Below are 21288 nucleotides of genomic sequence, written 5' to 3'. Positions count from 1 at the left end.
AAAATCAAAATTTAAAATTAGATTCATCCAATTGATCACAAAAATTCAAATGCAGAGAGTGGTCATGTAGTGAAGTGAAAAACTTAGAGAGCTCAACATAAGTTACTCCTAAGAATCAAAATGTTCTTGCGAATGGAAGTAATATGAAATTGATTAAGAACTAAAATCAAGCATCAGACTTTCAAGAACATGTAATACACATCAAGGATGAACCATACGGTGAGAAATGGCACTACATAGGCTTCAAGACAGATTGCTCACATAAGCAAGTGAATTTTGTGAGCTCTTGTACTTGTAGCCGAGATTCAAGATATATCAATCAATTCAAATGGTAAAAACACATGGAAATATGACAATTAAGGAAACACATGACTTAGACAACACATATGGATGCTTAAACGAAAATTAAAACCAATCAAACACAATTTCACCGATTAAAATTGAAGAATACTCAAAGGAAACAAGAAACGTTGCAGAAAAATTAAAAACCAGTGGAAATCCTATGGAATGCACGGTTTAATCCAAGTAGAATATGAATTTGGATCACAAATCAAGTGCACACTCAAATTGAACGATGGAAACAAGACATTCAAAAGCAAATGGTGAACATGACTAAAAATGAAGTAAGGATCGAGCACTTAGCTTAAGCCATGAAGACTTGATTCAAGTTTGCTCTATATACCACATAATGAAGCTCCATGGATGAATTTGATGGTTGAATGAAGCTTCCTTGCAATAAGAAGGAGGATGCACCGAAGATTGGGGATGTAATGGCAGCAGAAGTGATTTGGAGAAGGTTCCTAAGAGGTTAGGCCAACTTAGGGGGGAGGGCTAGAAGAGACATCTAGGAGAAGGCTCTAGCAATTTGGACTCTCAAAATGTAAGTAATGGAGTGATCTCAACATGTATTTTACATTAACAATTCTAAAGTAACCTTAGAAAGAGTGTGGATGCTTGATTATATAGCCAAGTATTTTGGCCAACCAATTATTCTAGATCTAGATTTCATTAATTGGTGGATCAAAGGACATGTGTAAAGTCACACTTTACACATTGTAGCATGTGCTAAATGTGTTTAAGTGTGGAAAGAGCTCATTTGGCCAAAGCTAAGTTCAATAAGGCCAAGAGCCCATTTGCACTTAGTCTTGGTGAATTTCGATCCATTCTATGCTAATGCACACATTATTAAAAGATGACCCAATTACATTGGCCGAAATACAAACTAATCAAAATTAGCTATCTAAATCTTGATGTCTTCCTTGGCCTAATTGAATAACAATTGAATAACTTTGTACTCCAAGAGGTTTTGAGATTCACCCGCTTCTTGAATTCTCTTAAGCATTTCTCTAGTGATTGGGCCAATTGGGCTTGGGCCTTGTGTTGGACTTGGGCCCAAATCATCATATCCTCCCATACCTTACGGTCCACCCCATCTTTGTCACCATGAAGATCATTTTCCTATTCTTAGAGGCCAAGTAATAATTCAAAACCAACGTTCTCAAACACTCCATGTGGCAGCAAAAAGTGCCCAGGTGGGTGACGCCCTAAACCTTCCAAAATCATAACTTTTAGATAAGGTAGTTTTTGCAATGATGAAGGAGTGACCACCACCACCACCTCCTTAGAAGCTCCCTCAAGAAGGATCACTAGAAGCATGTCTAGAGGGGAGTCTTCTATTCCATCCTCTTTATCTTTGTTTTGCATTTCTTTAGTTTGAATTCCCTAAGTTGGTTTAGAGTTGACTTATTTTGGTTAACTTGTTGACTTTGACCCAAGTTGACCTTTTGACCAAGATTAGATTAACTTAAACCAACATGCTAATCCTTGTTTGTCTTATTTTTGTAGGTAATTAAGAAAAAGTAGAGCATGGCTAGGCGACACATGATGATTGGAGCACTTGGATGACGTGGAAGAGAGAGAAAAGCAAAAAGCATAAAGCAAAAGCAAAAGTAAACATGTACTTGTCTCCTTTTGCCTTTTTGGTTTATTCCTTTAAAGGCTACTTGGTCTCCTTCCTTTTTTGGCCTAGAATCCTCATGGGAATGCATCCACCAATCATGATCCATCACTTGGCCGAGAATTCACATGTTTTAGGTTTCTAGGGTTTGCTTGTTAGTCCATTCCATGTTTTAGTATTTGCTAAAGGACCCCTATGAACTCCTATTTAAAGGGTGCTCCTTGTCTTGTAAAAGGGTTGATCATTTTGTTGCTAAACTATTGTGTTTCAACCATTGTTTTTCCGTGAGCTCTCCTTCCTAGAAGTGAACTCACCTTTGCCTTATCTTGCTTGCAAGTGGCGACACCATCACTCATCTCTAAGGCTTGGTTGGCTTAGATCCCCCCTATGAGTGGCGTGCTTCTTCCATGCTTCATCTTCTATGCTTTCCATTTTTAATGTTTCTTCTTTCATTTGTTCTTTAAGTGTTGTTGAATCCGTGGGTGTGTGTTAACTTGAATCCAACTCTCTTCTTCCTTTCATGAGCTTGAGAAATGAACATTCACATCTAGATAACATGCTATCTTAATGTCCAGTGGGAATTTTCAAAAATTTTTCTTAAACAACTACACCATATTCTTAACTCTAAAAGAAAACAAGATAATCCTTCATCATGCAACTCCTCCTCTTTCACTTTCAAATGTGACAAATTCTCCATACTTTCCTTAATGCATTTTCTATTTCTTTTGGCAAGTTGTTCTTGTATCTTCTTTCATTTTTGTGAGTAATGAACTGGACACACCATTGTTTTTGTGTTTTTTCATGGAGTTCTTAGTTTCCATCACCTTGTTGATAAAAAAAATCCTTTCATTGTTCCAAGGATTACATTAAAGGTGGAGGAAAAGTTGCCTTGGTAGTGTGAATGTTACATTATTATCTTGGGAGAGAAAAATGTTAAAACAAAGTAAAAACTAATATGTTAAGTAGACATGTCAAAGTGAGCCAATCCGGCTCACACGGGTTGGCTCACCACGAGCCAGGTTAAAAATGAGTGAACCTAACCCAACACACTTTATGGTGAGCCAGAAATTTTGCAACTCGGCTCGACCCGACCCACCACAGGTTGGTGAGTTAAGTGGGTTGACTCACCAATCCACATAAAAAAATTATTTATGTATTTATTTTTAAGTATTCAAATATTTAAATATTTTTTTATGACAATCACAATAAAATCAAGAACTAATGTTTTCATCATGCTCACCACCAATATATGATGAATTATTTCCAAGAAAGTGTCCATATAGTCTAAGAAAACATGACTAATATTACACATTTTTTGTCATGCTATTCAATAAAACATTTAAACTATTCAAATATTATTGAACAACATTCTAATATTTAAAAAATATAAAATTGTGAACCTATATAATTAGAAGTAGTAAATAATTATTAAAAAAGATATTGAAAAAAAATGTTGGTGGGTTAAGTGGGTCAACCCACCTTCAACCCGGCTCGAACCCGTGGGTTAAGTGGGCCGAGTTGAGTTCAACCCACTTTTAGAAAAGTTGAATTTTTCTCAACCCAACCCGACTTGAACCCGTGGTGAGCCGGGTTGACTCACGGATTGAAACCCATTTTGACATCTCTAATGTTAAGGAAACAATACATATGACCGATTTTAATGTTTATGTTTTGAATTTCATATAATTTATATGTACAAGTGTGTGTGCATGGGTTTTGTGAGAGATAGATAATGGGGATTACCCATTATTTATGCCAAAATGTATAAATAAATGCAACATAAACACCTCTCTTTTTTATTTTTATTTTTCCTTTGTTACAAAGTTGTACACATTTTTTGTGCATTTATATTTTATTTTACTTCATTTGTGGTTAAAAAAGAAAAAAACTATTATTATATGTAAATAAATTTTTTAATGTTATAAAAATGTTGAAAAGAACAAATAAATGTAGAATGAAACTATTCATTATTATATAACATTAAATCATTATATTAAAAAGATATAAAACCGAATATATATATATATATATATATATATATATATATATATATATATATATATATATTAGTAATAATGAAAAAACTGTAAAATTCCTTCCAAATTTGATTTGGTTTGGATTATTTTAATGTTTAAATCAAGTTACATATAATTATATTTAGTTCGGATGTAATTTTAACCAAATACTAAACCGAATCATGGCGAACAATTTATCTTAAATTAGTAAAAAGTGCTTCGTTTGATTATTTGTTTCGAAGTTTAGTTGTTATTTATTATTTCAATTTTCATGGTTTGTTGAATACATAGGAGAATTTCTTATGGTTTATCTTTGATTGCTGTTGAAAAGTTGATGTTGGAGTTGATACGTGACATTTGGTGTGTTTTTTGTGTTAGCATAGATGAATTTGTTAGCTTCATCATCTGTATTAGGTGTCGATTGTTATGTTCTTTAGTTATTACATCACATCGATTACTTTAAAAGAATAATTTATTTAAATAATTTGACATAGTATAGGTGTCTTATGTCTGGTTGCAGTCTTTTAACATGTCAAATAGGTATTTAACATATTATTGACAAACTGTTATAGTTCTATTATTAACATATTCTATAATTTTAATTAGCTTTCAATCGAATGATTTTACTTAAGTCAAGTGAAATCAATAGATTGAACAAATAAATAAACATGTTAAATATGCTAATAGACATAATATAAAGTATATTTTTTTAGAGAGAGATGAAACATTTGTCATTTTTGGACGCAAAATTAGTGTGAACTTTTGAAAAATTCTCTCTCTGGACTATACATATCTGCAGCTGTTCGTGTAATGATCTTTTATTTCTTGGAGCATGTTTGCTTGGTATCACCAAGGTTTGATATTTCTTATGTTTTTGGGCATTGCCTGGTGGGATTCCAGGTTTGCAAGTGGGAGTCTTGCTGTACTTTGTTGAGATTATTGTGGGATTCAAGAGTCTTGGTATTGTTTTGTACTTTTTGAAAGTGTAATCTTGGTGGATCGTAGAAATCTTTTGAAATAGTGCAAAGTCAAGCTCAAGTTGTCTTGACTAACTGGATGTAGCTTAGTTTTGAGTGAACTAGTATAAAACTCTATGTGCATGTGTTTAATTTTTCTCTCTTTGATTCTTATTTGATAAAAAGTTTTAAGAAATCTATTTTAGTAATCTTTGTATGGTATTTGTGTGATTTGATATAATTTGAAGTTGTAAATTTTTTTGGATTACTGAATAAAGAATCAATCTTGATGAGTTACTAAATCAGCCAGGGACAAAGTCAAGTTGAGTCGGCCTAGAAAGAAGGTCGAGTCAAGTCATCCCTGAATGAAGGTCGAGCAGAGTGATCCTGGGCCAAATGTCGAGCCGAGATGGCCTAGGCCGAAGGTTGAGTTGAGTTGGCATGGGTTGATGGTCGAGCCAAGTAAGGTCAGGCCAAAGATTGAGTCAAGTCTGCCCAGACCAAAGTCAAGTTGAGTCGTCCCCGAATGAAGGTCGAGTCGAGTTATCTCAAGACGAAGATTGAGCTAAGATGATCCCAACTAAAGGTCAAGTTGAGTCAGCTTAGGCCAAAGTCGTGCTGAGTCAGCTTTGATCGAAGTTGAGTTTAGTCAGCGATGGTCAAAGGTCGAGTTGATTCAGCCCTATACGAAGGTCAAGCTAAGTCGGTCAAGGTCGATGGTCGGGTTGAGTCGGTCCAAGCCGAAAGTCAAGCCAAGTCGGCTTGGGCCGAAGGTTGAGCTGAGTCGGTTCTGACCAAAGATCAAACTGATTCGGCCAAGGTCAATGGTCGAGTTAAGTCAGCCTCAACCTGAGTTAGACCAGACCAAAAGTCTAGTCAAGTTGGCCTAGGCAAAAAGTATAGTTTAGTCGGCATTGGTCGAAGGTTGAGCCATGTTGGCCCAAACCAAAGGTCGAAGATAGTTAGCTTGTGCTGAAGGTCAGACCTAGTCAACCCAGGTTGAATGTTCAGAAGTCGAGCCAATCAAAAGTCGAGATAAGCCGTTTCGATCTAAAGTCCAACTAACTCAAGTCGGACCTAAGGATAAAGTTAAGTTTGTCTTAAAATAGAAATTAAATTGTTTTATCCGAACAAGAAAATTGAACTCTAAGATTTGTTAATTACTCAAGTCAAACAAACTATTTATGAAATGAATAAAATTTAATTGTGAGTAATTCAAATATTATGTATTTCAATGGTTAAATATGTTTTTGGTCCTTCAAATTTTAGTGAAAATTTGAATTAGTCCATATTGGAAACATTGAACCAATTTAGTCCCTTGTCTTTAGAAATACGTGGATTTATTCCTTTAAACCATTTTTTAAGTTTATTTGACATTTCAAATGCGTTTCTCAGCTAACATTTAAGAGAACATGTGTCAAACAATGTAAACAAACTAAAATACTATAATGAAATGTGTTTGAAACGTCAAATAAACTTAATAAAATTTGGTTAAAATGACTAAATTCACGCATTTATGGAGTTGAGAGACTAAATTAGTTCAAGATTTTCAATTCTAAAAGAACTAAAAACATATTTAATCCTATATTTAGTCCTATATTTCAATTCCTTGAAATTGTTGAAATCTCTTATCGAAAATACAAGATAAAAATATAATCTTAAAAGTCAGTTGTCTTGTTTGCTTTCAAATACAAGATCAAATAAAAAGAAAAAGACATAAAATAATTTTAAAATGATAAATGATATATGGTTAAAGTTGTTGCAAAAGCGAAAAAAATATGTAATGACTTTTAATATTTATAATCTATGATGCACAGATACGATACGTGTATCGGATACGACACGTATCCGATACATTGATACGTTTATTTTTAAAATAATAAAATACGATACGTGATATATGAATAATGAAGAGTGTACAATGATTCTTACAAACATAATAAATATATGATTGTTAATGTGTGAATCCAAATTTTCTAATTAGAGACCAATTATTTTGGTAGTCAAAACCTTGTAGCTAATGTTAGTGACCAATTTAAAAATCAATTTATTATTAAAACTATTTTAATTATCAATTTAGAGACCAATTATAATTTTTTGGAACTGTTTTAGTTGTCAATTTGGTCACTAAAATTGGTCATTATTCAAAGATTTTATTATAGTGTACTACTACTTTATAAATTAGATACTTCATCGATAAATATCGTTAAAGTATCCTAAAGTATCGGACACAATACATGTCAGATACATATACGTGATCCAAGTTGAATTATCGATACATGATAATATATAATTAATTACATCTTAAGACCAAATAATAGTTATGAGAAAAAAAGGAATCTTTGTGATTGGATTCATTAGATTACGAATAGTCTTTTTTTATTGTATTCAATTCGGAATATTGTATGTATTTGTAAATATTTTATTAATATTTATCTCTACGTTAATAATCAATTACAATTTTAAAATATTAGAATATATAGTTAATAGTTTAACTTTTTTGTATTTTTATTACAAATAAAATAAATAATAATAAATTAATAAATAAAATAAATTCTTTGTATTAATTATACATAAATGTACTATACCTTTTATTATTTTTCTCTTAGCATCTTATTTTCTATTGTTTTTTACTCTCTTATTTAATCTCCTTATCATCAGATTTAAATTTAAATAAGGCATTAACTCCACTAAACAACAATACGTATTTATTTCTTCAACCATTCTTTTCTTTTGCCCACAAAGTAGCTTTTTGATTGGAATTATTACTGAGTGGGTCGCTGCTATGTACGCGCCAAAACTTTGAATTAATATAGTTTTCTTTTTCTTCACCCTAAATTAGTAAATAATTATACACTGTGTAGGATGAAGGAATAGGAAAAAGACAATTATGATGATGATGTGGTGGCCCAAGTTGTCGCAATGGCGTATGAAATTGGTATCTGTAGTCTTTGTCTTTAGCCTTCAGCCTTTATCAGATTAGTTGACAAGGGTTTGGCTGGGGAGATATGAAAGGAATAGTGAGAAAAGAATGGTTGTTCAATTAGTGTATATTTGTAAGTTGAATTATTTGTAAGGAAGTAAGATTGCTTTCTGTGTTTATACAAAATGTTTCGGGTTCCGTCACAAAATCTTATGTAGTACGTTTTTCTCAACTTGTCATAGAGTATTTTATTTAAAACTCTCTCAGATTTAAATCACGTTATTTTTAGACTTTATCTTTTTATGCTAATTCTAAATTTAGAATATCCAGCATATTATTTCTAAAGGTTAAATATTTTTTTTTCTTTTAACTCTTAGTGAATTTTAGAATTAGTCAATTTCGAAATTTTAGACCAATCTATTCCTTCATCTTTCGAAATACGTGGATTCACTACAAGAAAAAATATTTTTAACAGAGGTTTATTTTTACATTACCCAGGGTTAAAACCTCTACAAAGTTCTTTACTCGGGGTTTCGATTTTCCCCGCTAAACCATCCCTGGAGAATGTGTTAGCCAGGGTTTTTACGAACCCCAGGAAGCACCAATCAATAACGGAGGTTTTTTATCCTCTTATATTTAACATATGTTTTAAAACCTTAGTTAAGTTTTGTGGGTTTAAAACCCTCGGTTAATTACCATGAATTTTGAAACCTCCGTAAAATATCGTGGATTTTGAAACCTCCATAAAATACTATGAGTTTTAGAATATCCATAAAATAACATAGGTTTCAGAACTCCCATAAAATACCATGGGTTTCAAAACCCCCTAAAATACCCTAGGCTTCAAAACCTCCGTAAAGTATCATAGATTTTTAAATTATTATTATTATATTTTTTTACTCATTTATCATTTATGTATTCATATATATTTTTTTCAATCACAATTATTTACATTTATTCTATTTTTTTAATCTATATTTAATAAAATTATACATAAATAGATATAAACTCATCAAATTGACAAATTATTTATAGATGAATTTCTTTTGTAAATTTTTTACAAAAAAGATCATGCAGCATGAAACCAAATCTCTCGTTTGGCTGGTAATCCCATTACCCACAAAATGAGAAATGATAGAAAATTAATTGGAGGTGAAACCAAAAGGCTTCATTAACAAGTTTCCAGTGCTATATTTGAAATCCATAATAAAAAAGCTCTACCTGCTGAAGATGCTCCCTGTGTATCAGTGCCTCCTGTAACTCTAGCTTGTATTTCTGTCTAATGTCTCTGATCTCTTCCTCAAACTGTCTCACATGACCTTCTTGAGTGTCAGCTTCCTCCTTTGCTACAAGATATTCCTGCCTACTTTCAGCTGCCCTTTGTCTCTCTTTTTCAAGGGTCCTACTTAATTGAGTCTGTTATGCTCTTAAACAGGAAATCTGTAATTCATTGTTAAAGCAAAAAGTCACATATAAAAGAAATTGCCATTAAACATGCGATTTCACTGGAGAAATTACAAAACTTGAGCTTCAAGGACATTAATTCGAGACAAGGTCTGAGATAAGCGTTCATTCACAGATCGCTCTCTTTCCTCTGCAGTTGCAGCTTTAGCCTCAACTTCTTGTGGGATAGGAAAAGATGGAGGAAACACAATAATATCTAGAGGGAAAGTTTCTAAAATTAAATTAAAAAAGTATTTTACTGACCTAAAGTCGAGAATTGAGAGTTCTTTCAACAGCTGCCCAAGCTTAAGCTCTTTTGGCATTTGTTTCCTGTTATAAAGTGAATTCTAGTATAGTACAAATCTCGTGGAACAAAGCCTATAAAAAATAGTAGAATAATTCTGAATCATGTGTATTAACCTGCATGGCTTCAATTTGCATTAAAAGTGGCCTTGTGGATTCAGGAACTTGCGTAATCAGTTCCTCACACCGTCTTTCACTTGCCTAGAGAAATCCAACCAAACTACAAAAACTACCAAAAACACAAATAAAGTGGCTAAAACTTATTTGTAACAAATACAAGCAAAAAAAGAGTGAGAGCACCTGATAACGTTTTTGAAGATCCTCAATGTCCCTGCGAAGCATGTCTTCTTTGTAGACAGCCTGAAAATAGACAAAGAAAACATTACAACTGAAAAATAGCATCTTGAGAAAGTTAACTCCATAAAAAGAAATGTCAGAAAATAACACAATCATTTCTTCCACTTTCAACTCAATAATCTATCAGAAAAATTTCTATTCTATACCTTGACTAGTTCCACACCAATAACTCCAGGTCCAACCTCAGAAACAATCTTCCTCAGATCTTCCACACCCCAGCTTCTAGGAACATTGCCAATAAAAAGACGGTGTTTGGCTTGAGATGTAGAACATTTTATTTTTTTACCCTTAAAGAATTGATCATTAACACAGTTAGGAACAACAAAGAATCTGCATAAAGCATTGTGGCTAAGAATTTCTGCATAAAGCATCTGCAATGTTTATAATACTAGAGTAGTAATAACAAAGCAATGAACTTACAAGGAATATCAGTTATGAATGCTTAATGTCTAAGATTAACATCTTACCTTAAATTCGGTATTATTCAGCTCTTCGATGGCTTTAGAAGCCAAGTCCACACTTCTAAATCTTACAAAACCGAATCCCTTGTTTTCACAGGAATGCTTTCCCTTCATTACTCGAACCTATTTTCCTCAAAATTCAAGTTAGGGAATGACGTTATCTATAAACATGAGCACAATACAGCAACAATGGCACATACTTACCTCTGCAACTTCCCCAATTCTCTTGCAAAAAGATTTCAAATCCTCATTTGAGACATCATGAGGAATGCCACCAATGTATACTTTAGATCCATGAGGAGGAAGAGCAAGGAGTTCAGCATGTTTTTTCTTCTCGTCCTCATCTTCCACCTTTGCTTCATCACTACTATGGTTTTGCATTGCATCCTCTTCATCCACTTCTTCAATCTCTTCTTCCTCGTCTTCCTTCTCCTCTTCCTCTTCTTCTACCTCTACCTCCTCATGTGAACTAAATAATACACCTTTGTTTCATCAACGAAGGCAAATTTCACCTTTCCTTTCTCGTATTATTCCAAAATTCAAAGAAATTAACAACAAAACTTAACCCTAAATTACATAGGTGAGAGAATGAAATATACTACCTGTGATCATACAAGAATTGACAACCGCGAACAAAGTAGGCATCACAAATGGAGGGAAAAAAAACCTAGAATGAGACAATGAAGTGAGAAGCACCACTTACCAGAGAGACAAAACACGGAAACACATGAATGTAGTAGTGAGGGAGACTGGCGGTGAGTGGTGTTGCCGTTGTGGTGAAGATCTTGATCTCTTTGGCGAGAGTAGAAGTAGTGGTCGACGAGTGAAGAAGATCTTTGTAATTTAAGGAAGGTTTTTAAAAACCTATACTATTTTTTAAAGATTTAAAATTAAACCTTTGTAATTTAACGGAGGTTTTGAAAACCTACACTATTTTATAAAGGTTTAACACTAAACCTTTAGAATTTATCGGAGATTTTAAAAACCTCAGTTAAATTAATCCATTGCTAAGGTTATATTAACCTTCGTTTAATAACTCCCGTTAAATACAATTTTTTTTTGTAGTGATTTAATCCTTTTAATCAAATTTTGTTAAGTTTATTTGATATTTCAAACGTATTTCATAATAGTATTTGACTTAAAATTAAAGCAAATATGTATCAAACAATATAAATAACTAAAAATACAATCTTGAAATGCGTACGAAACATTAAATAAACCTAACAAAATTTTATTAAAAGGACTAAATTCATGTATTTTAAAAGATGAAGGACTAAATTGGTCAAAATTTTTGAAATGGACTAATTCCAAAATTCATTGAAAGTTAAGGGACCAAAAACATATTTAACCCTATTTTTAATAACACAATGTTACTAAAATAAGACATTTCATTATTAATATTTAAAAGCAAATAACTTATAATATATAGTCATCCCAAAAAATATAACTATAATAATATATAATATATGATATACATGCCAAACTATTGCCCTAATAATATGTATTTCAAAACTATATAACCATGAATATACTATTTTCTTTATACAGCTAATTCTTCGTCCTCTAGTGGTGCTCCTACACTGATATCTTCCTCTATTCACATAAAAAAGGTGATCATTGCAAAATGAAAAGAAACAAAAAAAGATGATCATTGCAAAATGTAGCACTTCACACGTCTACTGATGTTTTATGTGTCTAGTCTATACTTGGATCTTGTGTATTCTTTTTTTTAACACTTTCTTCATATAGGGTTACTACAACTTGCATTCTTCAAGCATTTTGTATATTCATCTTCTAAGACATGATTTCATTAAAGAAATCTTTTTTGACAATAAGGCTTCATTTAATGGTTTAGACGTTAGTTCTAGACAAAGTCATCTAGTACTTCATGTAAATTCTTCTATCTCAAATGTCTATGGCTAGGTCATCTAATCATGCATTTTGTGCTTGAATCTCAGGCTTGCACCTTTTCAAGATCTTGAGCTCTATTTGTGATAAGTTATTCTGAAATATAAGGTATTATGAAACATAAATATAATACAAAAGAAGGCAAAGCTGAATTGTGTATTTAATTTTTTTTTCACTTTTTGCAAGATCGTTGTTTGATTAAGGCAGACAGACTCAATTTTAAATGGACAATCACATTGTTAAAATATTTTTCTGTGAATTTAGTTGATTAGTCCATGTTTAAGCTTGGAATTCATGAGAAAATGATGAAGGAATCCATGACATGAGATGAAGTGCAAAAGCAAGGTAGAATGATGGTGAAGATGTTTGGTGATGGTGAAAGGAAGAAGCTCTCAAGTTAGGTTAGGCCAACATTCAAGGAATGAGGATAGAGGAAGCCACTAAGGGGAACTCTAGCCTAAGTTGATTTACAAAGAGAGAGTAATGTGAAAGCATTTCAACAACATAACTCTACTAAATTCATGATTTAGTTTACATGACCTAAGACCCTCTATTTATAGTAGAAAATGAGCGCAAGGTCTCTAGAAAATGGAGGGAAAAATGATATAGAAAACTTGAATTTTGGAGTCAAAAGAGTGCATGCACAAGGTGTGATTTACCACCTAAGCAAATCACATGCTCCTTGCCTTAATGCACCTAAAGAAGTAGCTTGGTGTCTAAGCCTGGCTCAAATTCGAGTAAAAACCTTAAGTGTTATGCGCATCACTCCAAGGCCTAACATGAAGCCCAAATCTTCTTGGTCCAAAATGCTTCTAAGACCCACAAACCCTTCAAGGCCCAAAATTAAATCATAATATAATATTTACAATTACAGAGTTGTAGCCTAGATCTTCACATCCTCCTTAGTCCAGATGAACTTCAACTTAGGCCTATCATGCTCAGAAGAGGCCCAATCTTCTTATATCCTCCTAGCCATAGCTATGGGTGTTGCTCCCTTGGCTAAAGGTATCTCATCATCCCCTCCCTCTTGAGAAGGACTTGACCTCAAATCTGAAGTACCTGCTATCATCAGTTCCACCTGCAAAAGAAATTAAGTCAGTAATATTAAAGGTGGCATTAGTTTCATATTCCTCATGCAACTTTAGCCTATAAGCATTATTGTTGACTCTCTTAAGCACTTTAAAGGGAGCATCTCCTTAGGGTCTAAATTTAAAGGGAGCATCTCCTTGGGGGCTAAGTTTTGACTTCCTTTTCTTAGGAAACCTATCTTTACTCAGATGAAGCCAAACTCAATCCCCTTCTTAAAATATAACTTCCCTCTTCCCTTAATTATTGTATTTAGCATACTTCTCAATTTGTTGATAAATTTGTCTTTTAACCACTCATGCATAACTAACTATGCCAAAAGTATCAAAATCAAGTTAGTCAATAAGATAATCATCATTGTATGTTTTGAATCCAAAATCTCAAAATCACTATTATCAATCTTTTAATAATCATATTCGTAAAATTCCAAGTTTTAACTCATCTGTATATTATCTCATTATCTTTATTTATATACTTCGGGCCTAAACACTATCATTAGACTTTTCTGAATCATAATGGTCTTATGCCTATATGTATAATGCCAATACGTTATACGCTCCTACAGATACAGTGTGTGCACTACACTACCTTCCTGGTCTCAATAGTTTAGTCAAGAGGACATAAGAGAATAGATTGCGAAGCTTGTGAATTTTTGAATACCCTGTTAATCTTGTATGTCAGTCTAGGGTATCTATATCACCACCCTCCATTCTCTTAAGTCTACCTAACCTTTCTCTGGACTCTATACCCAATGTTTCTTTGTACTATCCATATATACCTTTTTATTCTTAATTTATGTACTTTCATTTATAATTGTCCTTTCGTATTATCTTTCTATACAATTCTTAAGACTTTTACTCACAAAATTTTTGTAGCATAACGAATGTGTTTCTAACTTTTCATAACTTTCAAAATAGTAAAAAACAACCAAAGTAGAAAACGAATTTAAAATCAACAACCAAGCATAAATCACTACAAGAAAAAAATTTATGGAGGTTTGTTTTTATATTACCTAGGGTTAAAACCTCCGCTAAGTTGAGTTTCGATTTCCCGCACTAAACCATCCTTAGGGAATGTGTTCACGGAGTTTTTACGAATCCAAGGAAACGCCAATCAATAGTTGATGATTATTATCCTCTTGTATTTATCTGAGGTTTTAAAACCTCTATTAAGTTCTGTGGGTTTAAAACCCTAGTTAACTACCGTGGATTTTGAAACCTTCGTAAAATACCACGGGTTTCAAAACCTCCATAAAATAATTACTTTTAAAACTTTCATAAATTATGATAGGTTTCAAAAACCTCTATAAAGTACCATAGAACTTTAAATTATTAATATTTTTATTTTTTACTCATTTATCATTTATGCATTCATATATATAGTTTTTCAACCGTAATTATTTACATTTATTGTATTCATTTATCTATATTTAGTTGTACAAAAATAAATATAACACCCATCTAATTAACATGTTAAATATAGATAACTATATGTCAAAGTATAACAAATATACACATTAACATTCAAAAATCATCTACTAATCATACCCAAAATCAAAGATCAACCTAAATAATCAAGTGTTGGAATATAATATGTGAAAAGAAGAATAAAACTGATTAGACACAGTAATAAACTAGTGCTAAAATACATAGCAAATTTATTAAAGTAGTAAATCACCTAGGTTTCTAAGCTAAGCTACTAAAACCAATTGGAGAGCTAATTACATAGCATTTTCTAAATTGTTATACTAACCATAAAAATGAGCTCTGAATCCAAGACATACTAATTGTTGGCACAAGCAAGCTTGAAGCAAAGAATTTATAAAGTCATGTGCATGAAGATCATAGGTGTTTGATGAAGATTGATGAAGATCTACTTGAAGATCATGTTTTAGTGTGTTAAATATGAAAATAACATGTTAAATGTAATGGTTTAGTATTATATCATGTTGGTAGGCTATATGTCTTATGTGCCTTGTATGTCTCTTTTAATTTGTTAAAAATGGGTTTTAACATGTTAAAAGGCTTGATGTATATAGTTTTTGGTATGAATGCATTCAGTCAGTTGAATTAATTTTCAATCGACTGATTTCACTTAAGTCAAGTGAAATCAGCTGACTATACAGAAAATTCAATCGACTATTTTCACTTAAACCAGACTATATAAGTTGTGTTTTCGCGAGTAGAGGTGCGAATATGAGTTTTTGTGCATGAAACTTTGTCATTCTTCTCTAGAAAGCTCTCTCTATGCAAAACACAGTTGCAACTCGTGTTTTGAAGATCTTAGTTGATCTTGGACGCATTTTGGCTTGTGAGTAGCTTGAAGAACACATGTATGGTTGGCTAGGGACAACCACCAGCAGGTTTGGATGTTCTTGTGCCTCTGGTTGGTTTGCCTGATGTGATTTCAGGTTTGTAAGTGTGATTCTTGCAGGGTGTGTGTCTAGATTTTTGTGAGTCAAAAAATTTGTGAGTTTTGGTGTTCAAAAGTGTAATCGTGGTGTGTGATTTGTAAAACTTTTGAATATAGTGGAAACCAGGCTCAAGTTGTCCTGGTAAACTTTTGATTCCAGAAGGAAATGTTGACTTTTTTGCTACCAGATTACCCTACAACAATACAACAAACAACAATAGCCTATGTAAAAAATGTTCCAAAAATAAAAGTTAATTGAATGTGAGAACTTTCAGGTATAAAAACCATAACAACTTTTCATGAGCATCCCAATTTAATTCAGCCCAACAATCATCTGCAATAATAGAAAATTGTGGATTAAGTTTAACTACTTGTGCTTATGACATTTTGCAAAGTAAATAAGCACAATGTTAATTAATTAATACGAAGAAGAAACTTGAAAAAAAATAGGTGTTTCCATGTACCTATGTTGACATATGTGTATCCAAGCTTAGAAAGACTAGTGGAAACAAGGGCATCAACTGTAAACCCATATGAAAAATTCACAATTAGACTGAATTCTCAACCAAGTGAATCTTTTCTAAAAAAAACTAAAATAAAAGCCAAAATCTAGTTTAATTTCAGTTGTACACATAATACTATATGTAATCATAAACTGATGATAATAGATAGATACAAAATTCACATAACACACACACACAACTTTTACATACTATATTCAATATGGATTTTGTTGTTTAATTAGTATTTCTTAAAATGTTCCCATCTACATTCATTCAACCCAGCGTCTAGATTATGATTGATTGAATTTTGTTGTTATCTCGTGGTTAATCTCGTGAGTCGAGTTCCATGAGTACATACTTAACTAATTGTTGTTTCTTTTTACTCTTTCAGTGCCAACATATTGTTAAGAAATGGATACTAGTATAAATGATGGTGCAATTATTTCAAGGAGACGTAAAAGGGAGGAATTTAAGAAAATCATTGTGATTGTTGTTGCTTATGTCGTTTATATGTTTATGAGTGTAGTAGTATGGTATCACAATAATTACTTAGATAAGGAACCTGCTCGTAATTGGGAATTGGAATGACGTAATTTCCTTAATCGTCTTTATAGAGGGACAGAAAAAGATTGTATTGAACAACTAAGAGTTAGTAAAAATGCATTTCTCAAACTTTGTAAAATTTTACAAGAGAGAGGTGGATTGGTAAGAACGAAAAATGTTCCAATAACTGAGGCAATGACAATCTTTTTACATATCCTGACTCACATTCTTAAGTATAGGGTGATACAATTTAGTTACTATAGATCAAAAGAAACAATAAGTAGACAATTCAATAATGTCTTAAGAGCGATAATGAAAGTGAGCAAGGATTATTTGAAGTTTCATACTTATAACCTGGAAGATCTTGATGCAAGTAGATGGAGATGGTTTGATGTATGTTTATTGATAATTATACTAGATTAATTAACTTTACACATTTGTATAAACATTATATATTAATAAATGTATGTTGCTTGTAGAAATGTGTTGGAGCACTTGATGGAACTCATATTTCGATAACAGTTTCTCTAGAAGATAGGCCTAAATATTGTAATAGAAAGGGTGATGTCTCTACAAATGTGTTGGCAGTTTGCGGTCCAGATTTAAGGTTTATTTATGTGTTACCTGGGTGGGAAGGTTCTGCAGGAGATTCTCGAGTATTACGAGATGCTTTACATCGTCAAAATAAACTTAAAATCCCAACTGGTAATATCTTTTAAAAATAATATTTAATTTAATTTTAATTGAAGCCTATGATTTTTACTTTAAATTGTTGTAGGTAAGTACTTTCTTGTGGATGCGGATACACTAATGGTCCTGGATTTTTAGCACCGTATCGAGGGACTAGATATCATCTCAATGAGTGGATTGGGAACACCCCTCAAACTTACAAGGAGTTGTTTAATCTTAGTCATGCAAGTGCACGAAATACAATAGAAAGGTCATTTGGGATATTGAAAAAAATGATGGAGCATATTAAGAACTCCTTCATTTTTTGATATAAAGACACAAATAATTATCAATGCTTGTTTTGTGTTACACAACTTCATCATAAATGAGGGACTAACTGATAAAGTTTTAGAAGTTCAAGACCTAGAGCTTTTAGCTAATGTAGATGAAGAGTTAACACAATCAAGGGAAATAGTTCAAAACAATATCACAGATGAAGTTGCAACTATTCAAGTCACCGAAGAATGGACAAGATTTCGAGACACATTAACAATGAATATGTTTGCTAGTTATCAAAGATGAAGTCACCTTTCATGTCATTAGTTGGCTTATTTCATTAGGTAATTACTATAAACACCATTTCTTTATTTGAGATTGAGACTGGAATTTTTGAGAACAATTTGTTAATTTCAGGATATGATTCTTACTTTGAATTACATAGATGTTATGCTAATATGATCTTTTGATTATAATAATTTTCGTGGTTTATATAACATTATTATGATTGATATGTGACTTGGGAAAACCATAATATCAATTTTCAATAATTGGTATGCAGAACTGTGAATTTAATGCTTGTACAATCATTTTAATAAGCTTTTTTCATTTAAAAAATTCAAATATTGCTTCTGTCTAGTTTTTTCTTAGGTTAACGACGATTACATAATAAAAATAAGCAATTCATTAGACATGGTTAGAAATATTATAATTTGAAGGATATGGTTATTATGAAGATAAAATATAAATTTACAGAAAAACTGTAAATGCAATTGCTGAACTGGATCCTTTGAAGCTTCGTGAACCCTACGGGGTTTGTGGTGGGAAGAGTTTTGACTAATAGCAATGTCATGCATGTATATAGAAATAAAAAAAAGTACATATAATATTATATTTAGAATGATAATTTTTATAATATTCAAATAATGGATTGAAACTGAAAAATCACAGTAATTATAGGTCATTTATGTTAGGAATCCAAGTGTGAGTCTAAGTCTCACATTGGATAAAAATGAGAAAGTAGAGCACTATATAAGAATAAAGACCCATAAACCTATTGTCTTAAGGTTTTGGGTTGAGAGTGGTGTCAATTCTTATGTGGTTGGGCTCATGTCTCATTGGTGTTGTATCTCCCCAATGATACCCCTCCTTAAAGACCTAACAAGTGGTATCAGAGCCGATGGTTAAAACCGGCTCAGATGAGTGCAATATGGTCCTAGTATCGAAAGTATTCCTGGTAAGGGTTCCAGGTAAGCGTGTTCCGTTAAGAAGAACAGTGGTACAAAATAGGGTAGAAAAGGAGTACTCGTGGTTGGGAATGCTTCCACTAGAGGGGGAGTGTACCAATGTGGTTGAAGGGACTCACCCTTAAGGAAGAGATTGTTAGGAATCCAAGTGTGAGTCTAAGTCCCACATTGGATAGAAATGAGAAAGTAGAGCACTATATAAGAATAAAGACCCATAAACCCATTGCCTTAAGGTTTTAGGTTGAGAGTGGTGTCAATTCTTATGTGGTTAGGCTCAGGTCTCATTGGTATCTCTCCAGTGATACCCCTCCTTAAAACCTAACAATTTATAATATTGAACCGGCACCGTGACCTATAGGATAGGCACATGTATAATTCATGGATTGAATTACTATTACCTAGTTATTCCCCTAAAAGGTTCTTTATATATATATATATATATATATATATATATATATATATATATATATATATATATATATATATATATATATATATTCTAGAATACTGGAAAGAAAAATAAGAAAACAACCAAGTTAAAGTAGTCCATATACACAACCTGTTGACAAGAAAAATTGCATTTTAAAGTGCTGATATTCAAAGGGATAAAGTGCTCTTGATCGATTCAGTTCATTTTGCTTTTCCTACACATTATTATGCTAAGAGGAAGTTTCTAAGACATTTCCAATAAGACTCTGGTTATTTCTTTTATTGATTGTGTTTTCTTTTTGTGGACCGCACGTGAATTGGTGGTGCAACATTATTATTTTAGTACATGAAATTGTTACACATGTGACATGCGATATTAATCTAAGTATATGTACATTTGAGCATTGATAAGTAATTGTACATTATTGGTGTTAGATTTAGCAGGTGAAAATTATTGTTTATATGATCATCACAGTAAATTGAGAATTCTGCTTGAATTAATAAGTTATGTAAATTTCTTGTTTATCTTTTAAAACCACTTCTACAAGTTATTTGTTATGTGTAGGTTAAGAAAATATGAAGGGTAAAAAATAATATGACAGAAATAAGCAATGATGAAACAAGAAGTTATTTTTCTCAGAATTTGGAGATGGAATGTGTGTTAGCTGAAGTATTAAGAGATCAAAGAAACATGGGCAATAAGAGTGACGAAGCTTGGAAAAGGGTTGCATATAATGTTGCAGTTGTAGTGTTATCCAACAACTTCAAAGTCCAAGTCACTTGGGAGAATGTTAAAAATCGAATTAAACTTTGGAAATCATGGTATGGAGTTGTTAGTGACATCCTTGGTCATAGTGGATTTGATTGGGATGGAACCAAACACATGATTACAGTTGGTGATGAAAATGTATGGAATGAATATGTCAATGTAAGTACTCTTTTACATTTGGAATGAAAATGTATGGAATGAATTTGTATGGAATTTTAGTTATGTTATTATTGACTTCTTCCTTTTTATTTTCAAGTCGCATAAGGAGGCTAGACATTTTCGATTCAAAGCAATTCCAAATTGGGATGATATAGTGGATTTATGTGCTAAAGATAGAGCTATTGGTCATGGAGCTGAAACTACTACGGATGCTGATGAAGTCATGAGTAAAGAGGTAAATGAAGTAAATTTTGTGGGTTTGGAGGACTTGAATGCTACTATAGATTTGGAGGAACCAAACTCTAACTTAAAAAGAAAAGCACAATTTACTTCAAGTTCTACTAGTACACAATCTCAAAGGAGAAAGATTAATGAAAAAGAGTTAATGGCTGCTTCAATGAAAGATATGGCCGAGTCTTTTAAGCGATTGACACATGTATATGGTGAAAAGGTTGATGAAAATGAAATCAAAGAAGTGCTAGATGAGGTGTGTTTACTGCCAAATCTTATTAAGGAACAATGGGCTAAAGCTGTTAAATGGTTAGCTGACATGCCAAAACAATTAGCTATTGTGAAAGCCCTTCCAATTGAGCAGAAGGAAGATTATGTTTTAATACATATTTCTACAACTTAAATCATGGTGTGTAATATGTATTTTCTTGTGATTGATTAATTTCATGGTATTTGGTTAAGTCTGCTTCATATTCGCATTAATTGTACAACACTATGATTGATAAATTTTGTTGCACTTTTGTAGGTCAAGCAAATGTTGAAGAGGACTAAAACAAGATGTTGAAGAGAACTAAAGATGGTGTTGAAAGACTTGCTAGTTGGATGTGGAAAAATTATAAAACAAACATATTAAATAAGAA

At 32.3% G+C, this 21288-nt stretch overlaps 2 protein-coding genes and 1 pseudogene across 7 annotated transcripts; 2 read left to right on the top strand and 1 right to left on the bottom strand.

Annotated features, from left to right (window-relative positions):
* Positions 1–8868: 8868 nt before the first annotated feature.
* LOC114181379 (heterogeneous nuclear ribonucleoprotein Q-like) lies at positions 8869–11228 on the bottom strand. Of its 6 annotated transcripts, XR_014993691.1 has the most exons (8): positions 11018–11113; positions 10620–10897; positions 10422–10538; positions 10101–10241; positions 9898–9957; positions 9715–9826; positions 9559–9624; positions 8869–9291 (listed from the first exon to the last, which is right to left on the bottom strand). XR_014993691.1 is itself a non-coding variant. In XM_085671041.1 (6 exons), exons 1-6 carry the CDS (start codon positions 11058–11060, stop codon positions 9818–9820), a joined length of 648 nt encoding a protein of 215 aa, XP_085527167.1. In that variant the 5' UTR covers positions 11061–11113; the 3' UTR covers positions 9714–9817. The 6 variants fall into 6 exon arrangements, 2 of the variants coding, with proteins under 2 accessions (XP_085527167.1, XP_085527166.1); XR_014993690.1 differs by lacking the exon at positions 11018–11113 and adding an exon at positions 11119–11228 and having other exon boundaries at positions 9715–9957; positions 10620–10884; XR_014993689.1 differs by having other exon boundaries at positions 9375–9624; positions 9715–9957.
* Positions 11229–16735: 5507 nt separating this feature from the next.
* On the top strand, positions 16736–17865 carry LOC114175250 (uncharacterized; annotated as a pseudogene).
* Positions 17866–20083: 2218 nt separating this feature from the next.
* Positions 20084–21050, top strand: LOC114175248 (uncharacterized). Its single transcript, XM_028060019.2, has 2 exons — positions 20084–20416; positions 20514–21050. Exons 1-2 carry the CDS (start codon positions 20084–20086, stop codon positions 21048–21050), a joined length of 870 nt encoding a protein of 289 aa, XP_027915820.2.
* The last annotated feature ends 238 nt before the right edge of the window (positions 21051–21288 follow it).

Source organism: Vigna unguiculata, chromosome 3 (assembly GCF_037176805.1).
Source record: "Vigna unguiculata cultivar grain cowpea cultivar isolate G323 ecotype 2 chromosome 3, ASM3717680v1, whole genome shotgun sequence".
NCBI lineage: Eukaryota > Viridiplantae > Streptophyta > Magnoliopsida > Fabales > Fabaceae > Vigna > Vigna unguiculata.
The sequence above is the reverse complement of the archived record's forward strand: the minus strand, read 5'-3'. Positions and strand labels throughout refer to the sequence as shown.